Genomic DNA, 17,206 nt, shown 5'->3' with positions numbered 1-17,206 from the left:
TGGTGCAAATTGATGCTATTAGTGTCCCCTGATCCAACTTAAATTTTTAGAAAACGTTTTCACATCTCTTTAAGGATAGAATCTCGGGTGTATATGGGGTTCAAAGTAACGTTTTATACAACAGTCTCCTTTAACTACTCATAACACGGTCTACGAGCATCATTTTTGAATAAATCCTTTTGGGAAATAACGAGTTGGTATTAGTGGTCTATTTTTTTTCTTGAATACATCTCAGTTTTCCGAAAACATCCTTCTCAAGTTTAGTTCTTGATCTTTTACACCTATGTAGAATTTCTTTTAAACTTCGCCACTGTTCTGCGCTCAAAAAATCCACCATGAACTTTCAACTGTATATATCCTCTGTGGATTCAGGTTTGCGGTAAATACCATGAGCTGCCGAATGGTCTGCGCTTTTTCCCAATCTAAATAGAATCGGATCTAAGAGATTACATTCAGCTAACCAGCTAAGAGATTGTGAAGTAAAGACTCACCATATCTCTCTCGTGGTGTAAACTTGTTTTTGATCGCTATTTGTTTATGTTTTGCAGGCTTGGCGACGAGAAAGTGTATGTCGAATGGTGAATGGTTTGTTCACCCTGAGTTCAACACATCTTGGACAAATTACAGTGCCTGTACCCCACAAATATTACAGAATCCTACACACCCGGGGCTTCTCCTTCAGGTAAGGGGAGGCAACTCTATGAACTTCATCCTGCTAAATGAGTTCTAAACGTTATTGTTCAAGTTTCATTGCGATGCCTTTTAGTAAGAGTCGCAAGTCAGGTTAACCGGTTAACCAACGCTTTCGTAAAGTTCATATCTTGAAATCTCACAAAAGGCTACAAAAACAAGTCCATTAATCAAAGTAGGTTGCCAGGAAAGGTAAAATATTCCCATGGATAGCTTTGTTTTAATTAGAACATTTGGCAAGGTGGCAATCATTACAACCATGAAATGTTCAACCTTAGTGAGGTCGTACATTTCTTTCAGAACGTTTTTTTCGATTGAGCTGTTCCATGGTGATAATTGATTCACCAAATTTCCTCCAAATATCTCACGAACTGTGCCTTGTAGAGTGTAAACAGACGAAAACTGGAACCCTTTGCTAAGAACAAGGACATACACTCCAGAATTCCCGAAAGGGTAAAAGAGTTATCATATGTAATACTACATTTACCACTCTGTTTTCAGGATCATCTCGAGCGACTTGAGTTAATGTATCATATTGGCTACGGAGTTTCAATCATAGCTTTAACTGCTGCCTTTCTGATTATGATGTACTTCAGGTAAATATTAGTATTGGAACAGAACATTTACCTCATTGCACACTTCATGAGGTTGTTACCCATCTTTACCCCAATAGTGATCTATTACACTGCATCCATGTACAATTGCAAATAAAACTTGTAGAATACTATTTATTACAGTATAACAAGTATATATATTCACCAAGAACCTGTTTGACAGATGTAGGCCAGCTAGAGTCATAAAAACACTAGTTCAGAATCAGAATAGGAATACATTGTATATTTATTCCCTGTATATTCCTTTTACATAAGGATGTCCATCCAGAGTTAAACATGTACCCGATGTAGATTTGTTTTGGTCCTTCCCTGCCTTGTTGACAAGAATCCTTGGATAAGTATTGAATCGAATTTTAATTGCATTGTCTTCTTTGCAGACGCTTGCGGTGCCCAAGAAATATAGTCCACCTGAATCTGTTCATGTCATTCATATTCCGTGGTGCTCTGTCGTTTATAAAGGACGGTTTAATGGTGGAGGGTCTAGGTCTTCCCGATGATGTGGCAACCTCGTCTTTAGGAACATTGTCTTTTAAGGAGGGAGGAATTGTAAGTATATTCTTCGTCTAGTTGTCACTTTCGTGGGCATATATCATTTTACGACTATCATTAATGAAAATTTGGCTTATCTTGTCCAATTCCAATTCACAAATAAATCGGCTAATGTTAAAAGTGTTGAAGTTCGTATAGCTTGTTCTATAGCAGGGGACGTTCTATTCAACCCCAAAATAGACCGACGGCTTTAAAAACGAAAAAAACACAGCTGTATATCAGTGTCTGCATCCAATACACATCTGTACGCAATATGGCTGCTCCACAACCACTACCACATTGGAAGATATGGGAAAAGTCGGGGTGTCAAAAACGATATCAAGGTTTACGATTCAGTCACGAGATTTATCCCTTGCGTCACGACTGCCCGGAGCTCTCTACGCCACCCTCTTGACTTCGTTTCAGCACCGGGAATGTAAGCTCCTGCTAACAATATCCCACTATGTTTTATTAGCCAACTATTTCATTTAATTTCCCATTTCATTTCATTTCATAGCATTAGATAACACTCAATTCGTTTAATTTCTTTTCGTTTCAGCACAGGCAATGTAAGCTCCTACTAACAATATTCCACTAGCCAGCTATTTCATTTTATTTTTAATCCATTTCATTTCATTAAGTACCTCTCATTTCGTTTCGTTTTATTTCATTTCGTTTCAGCACTGGCAATGTAAGCTCCTACTAACAATGTTCCACTATGTTTTATTAGCTAACTATTTCAGTTCAGTTTTAATTCATTTCATTTCATTAAGTACCTCTCAATTCATTTCGTTTCATTTCATTTCGTTTCAGCACTGGCAATGCAAACTACTACTAGCAATGTTCCACTACGTTTTATTGGCCAACTATTTTTGGTTGTTTATCGAAGGACTGAATCTACACACTCTAATCATAGTGGCCGTATTTTCAGAGAAAAATAGAATTAAATGGTATATCGGCTTGGGTTGGTGTGAGTATGATTTATAATTACCCATGCCTCGTCCACTACCGTTGAGAGTCACCAGCTTTCAGCTCTTTCAGTTTTATCAATCAATTAGAATATTGCATTGATTACCCTTTGATGGTTTAGTGTCCCAGTTTTGTGTTGATCAAAACCTCTCCAATAAGACTAATCAGATTACTGTATTTCCTTACGGCAATGTACCGGTGCTCTGAAACTCCAGTAGCGTCCAATGGTCAAATTACTAAAGGTTGGTTAGTTGGCAGATGACAAGTTAACGTCCGCATCCAGCAAATTCCGATATCTCAGCAGACTAGATTAATGCCATGGAGCGTACGAGGTTAGGTCAAAAGAGTAATTTGATGAATGTTCAATCGAACATTAGACCCGTCGCTAGACCCTTACTGAAGTGGCTATAAAGGGTAATATAAAAGGGAAGGGAAGTTTGGTCTTTTTTTAATTAGAATGACCAATTCCATTACTGCAACAAAACACCATACATAATTACCTCTGCAGATATATTAATCACCCCCTCCATACAATCAAGTCTGGCTGCGGGCCTGACTAAGCGCAACAGTGCCCAAAACTACTTATTCATAAATTATACTCAGATTATAAGTATTTGGAATTGAGTTCTATAAGATGATATGGTAAATAATTAAACGACTATATCCCTTATGTTTTCTTTTAATAAATTTCCAGTAAGTCCCTTGATATTTGTGATTCCGTGGGTTGTCGTTCGAGCGCTGTTGGAAGATACGTTGTAAGTATAGATCAGGATTTTGATCATGTTTTTCGCTATAATTAATAAGCTTATCCATTTCTCTGTGACCTAGGTCAGTGCCTTTATTGAGACTCGTCTCAATACACCCTATTACTAATTTAAACAGGTAAGATTTATTTTCAACTTAACAGCAATAAAAGAAGGGCTGGGTTCATTTACAGAATAATCTGATCAAGGAGCTGCCGAGAGTGGTTAGGTGAAAAATTTCCGGGCGAGCGGTCTGGTTAGACTTCAAACACTAACTTCCTTTCCGTAGACATCATATCACATTCGTATTTTAATTTTCTTTTTTTTTGTCACATTCCCATGAAGGTGCAGGATCTGAGTTCCTCCAAATTCGTCATTAAGTATTTGCCTCATTTGTCAATATGTAGCCACGAACCTGCATGTCCGTCATTGCACACTGCAATGTCAGTCTTCATTTAACAATTCTAAAGCAGAAAAAACTGGACGTTGAACTTCATTTCATTTCCTTCATTAATAGCTCGGTCTAGAGGGGGCAGCAAGACATAAAAATAAAAATCCAATCAATTTGTATTTCTAGGTGCTGGAACACTAATCCCTCGCCGGGGTTTTTGTGGATAATGAGAGCACCCGTTGTGATATCTATAATTGTAAGTATCCAATTAGGGACCGGAAGATTGCAACTAGTCTTCGAAACTTTGAGTTTCTATAATTTCTTTAGAGTCTGTATAATTGTGCAGCAATTAACTACAACAGCGAATGAACAGGTCCTACCAGGTGTCATCAGTGGCTAGTAGTCGCTTAAAAAACCCAGTTGCTTTCAGATTCGATCAGATCTCCTTTTGTAGTGGAACATTCACTGTAGACTGTTTGAGAACTTAGAAGACCCAGAATATCGTTCAATTTACATATTGTTTGATTCTTTTCAGGTTAATTTTGCCTTTTTTATAAACATAGTCCGAGTATTATTTTCGAAGTTAAAAGGTTACAATACATCTAAATCACGGAGATGTCGGCACAGGTAGGCTTTTTTCATCTATATTTTCATGGCCTGGAAAGATTTCATTCATTGCAAACTGCATGACGTTGTTAATCTTCCAAAACGTGGAACGTTTAAGGGACAGATGTGCCATTTTGGGGGATTGGTTTGAGTCTTGGATATTTGTGATTAAGTCTTCAGAAGTACTAGAAATGTACGAAAATAACTCAATCTAGGAATTTCTTTTCCTATTTGTATAGATGTTCTTTCTATATATGGCAGTGTCTCAAGAAGAGACGACTCGTTTTTTAACTTTTATATGCATATGGATAATTCTGGGAACAAAAAATCCCGTTTCTGAGACTAAGGTATGATTGGTCAAAAAATGGCGCATCTGTCCCTTTAAACTCCACTTTCATTCCGTACCATCTATTTTAATGGAAGACATAATCCTGTATTACTCAAGTCATTTTCTTCATTAATTCCTAGTCTGTCTTCAACCAAGTATACAAGAAAGACGACATCTAAAATAAATATTGTTTTAGTTTAATGTTTCATTTCAGAAGATTAGCCAAGTCTACGCTGGTTTTGATTCCTTTATTTGGTGTCCACTATATGCTGTTCATCGGTTTCCCTGACAACCTTTCAGCCATTCTGGAACTGGTTAGATTATACTATGAGATGTTTTTTAATTCGTTTGAGGTGAGAAAATATTCTTTCTCTATACAAACAGATTTTTCATTGGGATAATGGCGTTATTTTATATCATTTAGTTCTGTATCATTCGGCAATCCTCGGCAGTTTCCGTAAAGCTGTCTCTGTCTCGATAATGAATAATGAATTTTGTCGTGTCTCTTCTATGGTCGAGACTCTTTACTTACGGTATTTCATATTTATTCGTCAGGTGATAGTAATAATGCATAGCTATTATAGACTAAATTGGATAATTCTGACACAAAATTATGCATTTAATATTTCATTGTGACTATCAGTTTACCAATCATACATGTTAGTATCATTTTGGATCCACATCTTACGAAGTTTTTGTCTTATTGACATTGTTTACAAACATTTGTACTCCTGTAATATTTAAATTACCAGAATTACGCGACAATATTGATATAGATTCGGAAAATAATGTCTGCCATTAATGACCGTGATATGTTACAGAGCGCTAGCAAAACTTGCACGGTAGACCTTTTGATGCTGTATATAACTTTTTACTGTATGCCAGTGCCGTATGAAGGGGTGGATTGTGTGGAATTGGTTTCTCCATCAATGTCTGAAAAACATGCACTAGGTGTATTTTGGATCAGAACTATAGGTACATTTTACAGCTCCAGTGGCAAACTCACATAGTGACTGGTCGTACTTTCCCCTTCTTTTGCTTTGATAAAGAAAGCTTCTCGGATTTAAAGAAAAGAAAAAAGTAAATACCTTCAAGAAATGTAACTTCAAAGTTACCATTCGCATATCATAGGATAAACCATTACACATCTTTGTCGGGGGATTAAATTAATCTCTCAAGGTTGGTCACAAGCTGTGCATTTTTAAGTCTACCTCCCAATGTTCGGTGGATTTGAGCCAGATGTGGCAAGCTTAAATCCAAATTCACCTCCTCGTCAGAATGTAAATAATATAATACAGAATCAAGGTTAACATTATGTTATGCAAGTATTGATCTGGTTGTACATGTATCTCATGATTTTACCATTATAATAGTGTCGCACCTGATGGTACTTCTCTTTGGGGGAGTCCATTACTATACAACTTTTACTCCCGATTTCGCCATTCTTTGAACGAGATTTTAGATTTTTATGGATTTTTATTAGCATTTTATCGTTACTCGTTATTAAAAACAATCTTATTCTGTATTTTTCAGGGGTTCTTAGTTGCTCTTCTATATTGTTTTCTCAATCAAGAGGTAAGCTATGCTTAAAATATATCTAAAGTCGTCACCCTACTCATGGATACCCAACTTATCCAAACCCGACAATCCAATTTTCGCTGATGCTGCTTCTATAAAAGATGGTGAAAATGGGTGCTAAAATAGTTACTAACTGGCCTAATGATTAGATACTTAGTTTACCAGATACCAAATTGCACAAGATGTAAGACAAATTTCAAAAAAAAAAATAATAATAATAATAATAAAACATGAAAAAAAAAAAGAATTACACAAGGATTTGGACATTTATCAAACAACGTGAACCTTCTCCCTAAATCCAATCAGTAAGAATATACTGGCGAACCCTTCACATAGTACGTAAAACTAAATTTCGTTTAAATGTTCGAAATCTTTATCGTTTCAGGTCCAGTCCGAAATACGAAAGATGTGGGTCAGATACAAGCTCAAAACAAATTCCAGAAAATTTCGAAGACTGTATTGGCAAACAGCGTCATCGAAATTCGTGAAAAACCCCAGCCAATGGCATTTAATGAATCCAATAAGCTCGGAGAAACGTGATGTGCAAAATCCGAATTTAAATTCCAGTTCGGATAATAGTTCGGAGGATAAAAAACGTTTAGGAATGCGCGTGCATTTAGAATCTAGACAAGGTAATGGATTTATGTTGAAATCGCCGTCGAATTCCATAGAATGTCGAGTGGCTTTAACTCCAGAGGATGTGTATGGGTGATTTTAAATCAATTGAGTTGAATGAATTATTACTTAAGTTTTATGGATTCATTGGATTATAGAGAGATTCTGTTATAAAGTTATAACACCAGGCAAGTCCACTGATGAACAAACTCATTTTGACCAAGTTAAAATATTATAAACTCAAATTTATTTGATTTGTATTGTCCCTTGAAGGTGCAAAACAGTGGGGCGTAAAACCCCATTCCATTCGATGTGCCAAAATATTGAAGTGTAAGGTTACGCAGTCTGAAAGGGGTTGTGCGGGTGGGGGAATCCAATTACAAAGAAGTTACTTATCCAATTTCAAAAGAGAATTAACAAACTAAAATGAAAATATTTTTATCAGTTTGTTTTATATTTTGTGCAGATGTTATTTTAGAATAAAACACCAAAAGGTGACGTTTTTGAATCGTTTTCACTCATCACGTGTACGTGAGGCACAGAAAACATTCATATCATAAATGGAAAGAAACTGATTAAAGGGCAGTAACTCCAGATAAGACCTGTTCACCTCCAAAATCCAGAATGGGACCATTACTGGCATTTGCGTAGGTGATGGTATGGTTTTGAACCGTGCATGTCATCAAAACATTAGCCTTAATATGTTTAATCTGCCCCCTCTGCCCCCCTTTGGCTCCGCCACTGGATCTTCACCCAGCATGAAAATCACTAGTCCACGTCATGCACTGTGATTTTTACTACGTATTCACTACCCACCAATAGTCCGTAATGATTGTATGTAGTTCATGACAGCCAATCATATCGCAAATGGCCTCCAGGAAAATGGCGGGGAAAAAGTTCATGTTCACTATACGCCGATCGCTTTTTACGATACAACACGTGCAATCGTCGCCTTGACCCAGAGCCAAAGTCCGATCAAGGCCGACAAATGGGGCCAAAGGTCTAATCTACAGAGAATTTACGCCTTTCCCACTTGCATAAAATGTCATATGGTCTTACCTGCTTGAAAACATTTTCAGGGATCTTGACACTTCATCTCTGGTTTTGAAACATCAATTCTTAGTAGGCCGGTTTTTAGTCGCATTTTAAAGTCTTTTCACTTGAGTCGCATTTCAACTCAATTTTCACTAGGAATAAACTGGGCATCAGGCCGTTAATCCGGACACCTGTTGCGTTCGCCATTTTTTTTCTTCTCCCGTCTGCATTTCTGCGATCACCTCAAAAATTGAAGAGTTCACTAAGGGCGGATAACTCACTTCCAAATGAACAAAGAAAGAAGTTAGGGCTACAAATAAATATCGGAATACTACCTCTTAGTATGGACATAAAATTATAAGTCTCAAACTTGGTTAACAAGTTACAAGTGTATATATTCATCAGGTGCCATGAAGGAATAGAATCTCTAAGACGATATATCCATTAAACTAAATAATTATTGAAAGACACTTATATTTATCCTAGTTGAATGAATTGTTACTTAGTTTTATGGATTTATTGGATTAAAGAGAGATTCTGTTGTATAGTTATAACACCAGGCAAGTCCACCGATGAACAAAGACTCATTTTGAACAAGTTTAAAAATTTCTAAGTTTTGGTCATCCTTAGAGGTAGTAGTGTATCCTTAATGCAGGTGGAGGACAAACCCAAAGAAGGCAAAAAAGGCAGGGGCCAAATATCAAAATAGCAGAGAAATACTTAATTTAGATTCTTTATTACATAAAAAGACCATAATAATAATATGAGGATAATTAGTCAAATTATTTTGTTCAGTGTAGTAACATAACACCCTAAAAATTACAACAAACATAGTTTTCAAGTTTATACAACCCTCGGATTCACTCGAGAAAATGGCGACTTTGAAGCATATCAGACAAGTGCAAGACTAAATTTAGTGTGTCCACACCCCCTTTTCCTATATGAGCTCATCACATATAAAATTTTATGTTCGCTAACTTTTCAAATGCTTGTCAGTTTGAATTGATGTCTGCACGAGTCAAGAGTTCAAAAGCAAGAAGGGGTGGTAACATTAAATTTAACATTCAAATGCTGGACCTATTATTAGCGATTTGTAAGATGAAATAAGCACTGTGCTGATAAAATAAGTTAATTTCATATATGGAATGCTTGAATATCTTCCCCCAAAAGCACTATAGAAATTTTCAAGCCAGGTCTTTTATCAATGCAAATTGTCTCACACTGCCCTGCTGTGGCTTGACTTCAGTCGAACAACTTGTGCCCACTTGCATTCTGTTGGGGATATGATTAGCAAGTCCATTCCTGTATCAAAGAAGTGACTCCATGATCTCAAGTCTGAGGACTCAGAACTAATCTCTGATAGCAATCTTTTGCTGTTAGCTTGTCGACAACTATTCATCAGAGCTATATGTGGCTAGGTAAGGTCAGCAAATTCCTAGCAATTTGATAACTGTCAAATTTAGTTATCAGAGGCTAAGCAGGAGTCAGCCAATTTAGACAATGCATAATCAATACCAGTCTTTAGTTATTTTTACTGTTTTTTTTTTCTTTAAATTTCAAATTGAAATGCTCATCAAGAATTTTAATTATTAATTAGGAAAGAAACTTTGTGATGATTACAGAAACTCGGAAATGAAAATAAACAAGAGATATTCATACAATTGCTACAACAAGAAAAAATATATATTTACACCCAAGAACGTTCTCCACGCAAAATGATATACATGTACAATTTTATAAAACTTTTCCTTTCTCTGCTGATGCAACATTTCATATATATATATATATAGAAGCAAGGCTGAAAATAGTTTGTCAGTCATGTTTGACCCCTAACCTCTATAATGAACTCTTTCACACATGCATACTTTCAATGATTAAGATATTATGTGGGAATAGTTCATTTTAATAATTTGGTGTTGAATGTCTGCTAAATTATTTTCAGCCCTGCATTAAAGGACTTTTTTTTTTATCCAACACTAATCTGGAAGATTATCTGCACCTCAACACAAGTTGTTTACCTACAATTTCAGATTATTTAACCAATTCAGCCAAAAGCCAAAGCACACTGGAGTTATCAAACAACAGAAACTTGAAATTTGTCATGAATGGTTGAATCTTTTGTACACTTTTCCTTTGAAATTCTTCCAAATTAATGCCTGATAAAAATCTGTTACTGACAATCGCAACTCAGGATATAAGGGGGGATAACTAGCATTCTAAATTGATTATTGTGAATTTTCATTTATTACAACAATAAGTTATTTGATAAAATAGTAGTGAATTTGACATTAATCGTGTACACAAACAGGCATTTTGAATGATGGTCATTCACTCGTCCAAAAAAAAAATAAAAATAAAAAAAATAAAACACAAAAAAACCTATATTTTGATGAAACCAAACCCTGCAAGAAATTGTTTGGAGAATTAAAAATCTTCGAAAACTGAGCTGGTCACTTTACTTCCAAGACAAAAACAGCCAAAATTGACTAACTGAACTTTTAACAATGCAAAAACCCAAAATAACAGAAAAGATAACCTACCACTTTTATACTATTTAAAGAATATACACTTTATCAGAAACGACACTTACTTACTGCACATTAGTATCGAATTTTCACAATCACTATTTGAATAAAAGTTATCATACGCTAATACTTAGTGCAGTCGAGCTAGAGCTCGTATTGGACAGGGGAAATAACCCTCCAGAAAATTAGGTCGCATGATTCACGCATCATACCAGAGCGGCGTCTAATATGATGATGAAGGATAATTTAACATTTGAGAATTTGTATAATGTCCAATTGATCAAGTCCTATCATAAGCTCAGTTTTTCCTATTACCCCCCTTTAACTGACCCGACAACCAATCTAAACCCTCGTAGAGGCCATCACCGCTGGTAGCACACGTTGCCTGAATGTACCAAGTTCGTCCACGTAATGAATGTAGTCCTAATTTATCTGTAATTTCGGCAGCATTCATAGCGTTTGGTAGATCCTGAAATAAAAGAAAACAATTTAATATCCTACTGATCTTTTCCATATTGGACTGGTGAAAAATTAAACTGACTTTTTCCTACAATATCCCCCCTCCTTGTCTATCCTATTGGTATCTAAACTAAAGTTAGTCTGTGGTTCCTGCAATTCCATTAAAACCAAGGGCTTTATGACATCAATTATCTCGAATGCCTTATAAGATACAAGCATATTTTTTTCTTAGTTTTAGTTGAATTTCAATCGGTATCCAAGATACATATACAAATTTTAGAAACCTCTTTACGATCTCTTTAATCCGATAAATATAATGTGGGCGTATAAATAGCATACCAAGGTACCATAATTCTGACTTTGCAACAGCAGTCATTACAATATTTATAACCCTGCATTTTTAATTCACATAACATTTCTGATGCCATGACCAGTGCTTTAGAGAATTGGACAAGAAAACAATTTAAGACCTTACCTGTTTGTTAGCAAATATTAACAATACTGCATCTCTTAATTCATCCTCACTTAACATTCTATTCAATTCCTCCCTTGCCTCTCCTACTCTCTCTCTATCATTACTGTCTATCACAAAAATTAAACCTGAAAAACAAATTTGATATATTTAATCCTTCAACAAAAATATGACAAGCAGTAGTTTGACAAGTAAATTATGTAGATGACAATACAGATAGCTGAATTGAGCTTTATTAGCTTGTATACTAAACAATTAAACAAGTTTACAGATAGCTGAATTGAGCTCTATAATATGGTATAGTAAATATTCAGATGACTCTACAAATTGCTCGAATTGAGCTCTATCAGCTAGTTAAGTAAATATATTGACAACTAAATGTATACAGATGAAAGGCTAAATTGAGCTTTATCAGCTAATGCGGCAAATATTTAAATGATTCTACTGATAGCTCAAATTTAGCTTTATCAGTTGGTTAAGGAAATATTTAGATGACTCCATGGATAGCTAAAATCGAGCTCTAACAGCTAGTTAATTAAATATTTAGAATATGTATACAGACAGCTGAATCAAGCTCTATCAGCTGGTAAAGAAAATATTTAGATGACAATATATATATACAGACAACTGAATTGAGCTCTATCAACTGGTTAAGTTAATATTAAGACTAAATATAAACAGATAGCTGAATTGACCAAAATGAGATATTTAGATATCTACACAGACACCTGAATTGAGCTTAGTGATTCCATCAGATTATATACTGAGAGCTGATATTGAGCTCTTTCACCTGGTATATTCATATTTTCCTATGATTACATCCCTCAAAAATAATCAATGTAAATTGTCTATACATCTAATAAAATTCATTCATTCAAGAGACAATAGAACTAATTCAACATCGATAAAACGTTGATTATCCACAGTGAAACAAAAGATGACATTAAAAACAACAGCTGGTGTCAAACTATTGCCACACTAGGGGGGCAGAACAAAAATGGTTACTTCCTCTCTTTTTCATTGAGCTTTTTTTTTTAATATACAAAGATATGTAAGTGGCCAGTTTAATTAAAATCAAATCAAAGTTTCGTTCCATTTCTTTACTAGCTTTTTTTCTAAATATAGCCACTTCAGTTCGGGTCTTAAGACAGTCCTCTTGAAAGTTTGTCAAATCAACCTAACCTTATAAAACACTCGTGTCACTAACTTCCAGCGCAGGAGAAGGTAGAAATTTGATTGGTTAATGCAGTGTCAAAAGGTTAATTTGACGATTAGTCACTGAGACTGTCGCTAGATCCTAACTGAAGTGGCTATATCAAAAATAAAAGCTAATAAATGAATGAAATGAAAGTATGGTCTAATTTTAATTTTAACAAATGGCACAAAAGATTTTTTGAGAGACAGTACTTGTGTTCGATTTTGTCAGAACTAGAGTACTTGGGTTGTCCAGATTTGCAAGACCCAAAGCAATAATAAACTTTGTATTCGACATGATTTTGCAGTTGAATGGTTCAGCATGTCTTGAGTTGAACTTTCATCTGCTGGGTGATCAGATGCTGTGGTATTGAATGCTCAAGGCAAGTAAATTACTGTACCACAGCCAGTCAAAAATGTGCCATTACCAACCACTTTGTAGGGAGCTGAATCTTGTCATAATGGTAGTTTTCTATATACAAAATAATTGCGAAATTACCTTGAGTGTTTTGGAAATAATGTCTCCACAATGGTCTAATCTTATCTTGTCCTCCAACATCCCATACTGTGAAACTGATATTTTTATATTCTACTGTTTCTACATTAAAACCTGAAACAGACAACACAATATTAATAAGGGGATGATAGTGGCTGCGGTTCTTGCTGGCATAGAATGACACAGTCTGAGCTAGAATTTATAAACTATTCAATCCAAGCTTTGTTAGATCATTAGGACAAAATTATGCCACCAAGAATGGGAAGAGAGTCACAAAGATCCATAACTGATGACGTGGGCGAATGGGAGGTAAGAGTGAGGAGAATCACGCAATTAGTTACATTCACAGGACACTTATGTCAGGGCAGCAGAAGTTGTGAATAAAAACCTTCACACAAAATTTGATAAATTCTGACAACCTGAGGCATCCATCATGTCACAAGCTTATTGGGGAGAGGTGGACACATTACATTCTGAGCAATTACATAGCTGGATAGTTTTTACCACTTAATAATGCACTGAAATAGTCTTAAACTCATTAGTGCCAAACCAGTCAATAACTCTGGAAAATTACACTGGGGCCTTACTCTGGAAAAGTGAACTCAAGATTATTTTAGTGTTGCAATCATCTGATTGGTCAGTCACTTTTAAATTTAGTTTATTATCCAATCAGATTACTGTATTTCTTGAAATCTGGATTTGATCTTATTTAAGTTTTCCAGAATACTGTCTATTTCAGCCTCTTTCTGTTAACTTACCTATAGTTGGAATTGTAGTGACTATTTCTCCTAATTTTAACTTGTATAATATAGTTGTTTTACCAGCAGCATCCAGACCGACCATTAATATTCTCATCTCTTTCTTACCAAGCAGCTGGCCAAATAACTTGGCAATAGCTGAACCCATGATTGCAGTTCTTTAACAATCTACAAATATTTTATTGTCACATTTTATTAGGTATTTTTCAGAAGGACAATTACAAATTTCTGACCCAGGACACAACCAAACCAGCCTTAGTTATAATCCCCTGGATCTAATGCCAGACTTAACACATAAAATAATGCACTATGTTACTGTTGATACCTTCATCTATGTTGTGCATTGGTTTGTCATCGTGTCTGTGCAATTTTTTTGTCTTGAGTGTGAGAGAAACCAATTTGAATTTTGATCGTCAAGAATGCGAGGAAGTCATTTTTGTAAAGGATATGTAGGGATGAACAGTGTGAGCTTCTATAGTCATAATGAGAGTAGTCATGGCCTAAATAAGTAGAGGAAATGGAAAATACCTGCTGATGGGGACCACCGGCTCCCATATGATATTGTGGGGTAGCCTGCACATGGGGAGAATTTTCGAATTAACTAGATTAATCACACCTTGGACTATACTTAGCTGGGCCTAAAACATTTACTCTTTCACCAACCTTTTAATCACATACATTGCTTCAAAATGTCGAAAGGCCATTCAATAAAGAAATATTAGCAAATGAAAGGGCAAAGCCAGCCAACAAAAGACTCGTTTGCTACCACCCCTTTTCCCTCAAACCCCGGCCCGTATGTCCGTTTACATTACCTATCTGACAAAACAGGTAACGAAAATAATGTACAAACAAATAACATCAAAATAATCGTACGAAATATCTACTGCCTGTTTAAAACTGAAATAACCTTCAAAAAGAATCCCAAATCTGTGAAAATTAGTCTGAAAATGAGCAAATAAAAGCGGAAGCTAGCTTCACAAAAAATGCCGAAATAGAAATGGCAATAACTGTGATCATGTCAAATATATTCACCTGCAATTCTATAAAACTCTAGTTGACACACTTTTCGTAGCTTCAGCTAAAAATATTCACGTGTTTTCTAACATCCAAGCCAGAAACTTACAAAAATTTGATAACACTTTCAACGATTTTCTAGCCAAAATGGCGGCCTGTGAAAGAAATTTCTATTACTAACTCCACATGCCACGTCAATGTCCCGGCAATTGGGATATTCCAATTGGTCAATTTCGCCATCCCTATCATGTGACTCCTTAATAGGAGATAACTGTGTTTTAATGATATTGCAACAGACTATAACGGATTCACTATAATTGCAAGCCCTAGAATTCTCTCTGCTTCTATCAGAAAAAGAACTCTGTCCGGGAGATATGTGGATGACCAGAAAATAGAATTTATTTTTAACTTGGCCAAAACTATATGCCGGAACCCCTTTATAATCTAATAAAATCCATAAAACTAAGTAATCATGCATTAAACTAAGTAATTTTGAAACATGCTTAGAAGCGTTTTTCAATAGTTCATACTCTTATTGACCAAGTTTGAGACTTAAACTTTTAGATGTTCTTTTTGGGTGGTAGTATTCTTTAAATAAATATAATTATCTTTCTTAAAATGAAATATTTTATTTTTCAGCTAGGGTCTAACGATAGCCCTCTTGAACGTTCGTTGAATTAACCATTTGACCTAACCTGATAAGCACTGCGCAGCAAAATGCCAGCGAGAGAGGGTAGAAATAGGATTGGCTTGTGTCATTGAGTTAGGTCAAAAGGTTAATTTGACGAACGATCAAGAGGGTTGTTGTTATAAAGATACTAACTGAAGTTGCTATATTAAAAATAAGAGCACCCCACCTGCCCCCCCCCCCCCAAAAAAAAACGAAACGTAATTTTAGAGGTTGGGTGGGGATAGGGGTCACCTTCCTAAACCATTAGCAGTCGGGGACGATAGTTGGAAAGAAAGACAACGGTAATCTAAGAATATAGACCTTCTAGAGGACGAAGTTGTACTGTAATATTAATAAGATTGGTGTCTATAGGCCAATACAGCTGTTACAAAACAAGAAAATCAAAAAGTCAATTTTATCTATTTGTAGGGCTTAATATAAAAAATACATACAATTTGTACACAATACAATACAATTCATAAAAAAATACACAGAACTGCCAAGACCCACAAGGTCATATTCGCCATTTTTATTGTTGCAGACGTACTTAGTGTCAATCTTATAATCTCAAAAGACATACGCATTAGCAATATATCACACCAAATTTCATTTTTTTTGCCAATTTCATAGAAATTCGGTAGCAATTATAAATGTTCTTGTTGTAGATATTCAGATCGATCTTGCCAATGACGTTAGTTCCTTATGGTTATGAAAACCGTCGAGAGTTTTTGTATATTTCTAGATTTAGCAGGGGATTTTAACGGAAAATATATAATTTGATTTGAATCGCATATCGGTGTTATAAATATTAATTTTGGCTAAGCATAGCAAATACTGGAGCGGCGATACCGCTTAACTTGAACCCTATAAAACCGTTTATTTCATAGAAATTCGGTAGCAATTATAAATGTTCTTGTTGTAGATATTCAGATCGATCTTGCCAATGACGTTAGTTCCTTATGGTTATGAAAACCGTCGAGAGTTTTTGTATATTTCTAGATTTAGCAGGGGATTTTAACGGAAAATATATAATTTGATTTGAATCGCATATCGGTGTTATAAATATTAATTTTGGCTAAGCATAGCAAATACTGGAGCGGCGATACCGCTTAACTTGAACCCTATAAAACCGACCCACAAGGTCATATTCGCCATTTTTATTGTTGCAGACGTACTTAGTGTCAATCTTATAATCTCAAAAGACATACGCATTAGCAATATATCACACCAAATTTCATTTTTTTTGCCAATTTCATAGAAATTCGGTAGCAATTATAAATGTTCTTGTTGTAGATATTCAGATCGATCTTGCCAATGACGTTAGTTCCTTATGGTTATGAAAACCGTCGAGAGTTTTTGTATATTTCTAGATTTAGCAGGGGATTTAACGGAAAATATATAATTTGATTTGAATCGCATATCGGTGTTATAAATATTAATTTTGGCTAATCATAGCAAATACTGGAGCGGCGATACCGCTTAACTTGAACCCTATAAAACCGTTTAACCCCCCGCCCCCCC

The 17,206-nt window shown here is 35.4% G+C and overlaps 2 protein-coding genes across 2 annotated transcripts; one reads left to right on the top strand and one right to left on the bottom strand.

The window, feature by feature from the left end:
* Positions 1–547: 547 nt before the first annotated feature.
* On the top strand, positions 548–7,159 carry LOTGIDRAFT_132034 (hypothetical protein; the record flags this gene model as incomplete). The annotated part of the gene is made up of 10 exons (XM_009066484.1): positions 548–682; positions 1,204–1,286; positions 1,682–1,775; positions 2,529–2,802; positions 3,496–3,556; positions 4,122–4,191; positions 4,471–4,562; positions 5,084–5,222; positions 6,403–6,444; positions 6,833–7,159. Coding segments are annotated over 10 exons (1,317 nt in total), but the record flags the coding sequence as incomplete, so codon positions are not given.
* A 1,652-nt stretch (positions 7,160–8,811) lies between these two features.
* Positions 8,812–15,272, bottom strand: LOTGIDRAFT_236204 (hypothetical protein). Its single transcript, XM_009066483.1, has 5 exons — positions 15,034–15,272; positions 14,002–14,169; positions 13,247–13,357; positions 11,557–11,681; positions 8,812–11,091 (listed from the first exon to the last, which is right to left on the bottom strand). The coding sequence occupies exons 2-5, from the start codon at positions 14,147–14,149 to the stop codon at positions 10,921–10,923; spliced, it is 555 nt and encodes a 184-aa protein (XP_009064731.1). The 5' UTR covers positions 14,150–14,169; positions 15,034–15,272; the 3' UTR covers positions 8,812–10,920.
* Between the last annotated feature and the right edge of the window lie 1,934 nt (positions 15,273–17,206).

This window comes from Lottia gigantea (genome assembly GCF_000327385.1).
Source record: "Lottia gigantea unplaced genomic scaffold LOTGIsca_77, whole genome shotgun sequence".
NCBI classification, from domain to species: Eukaryota; Metazoa; Mollusca; class Gastropoda; family Lottiidae; genus Lottia; species Lottia gigantea.
This window is presented reverse-complemented; position numbering and strand designations above follow the sequence as displayed.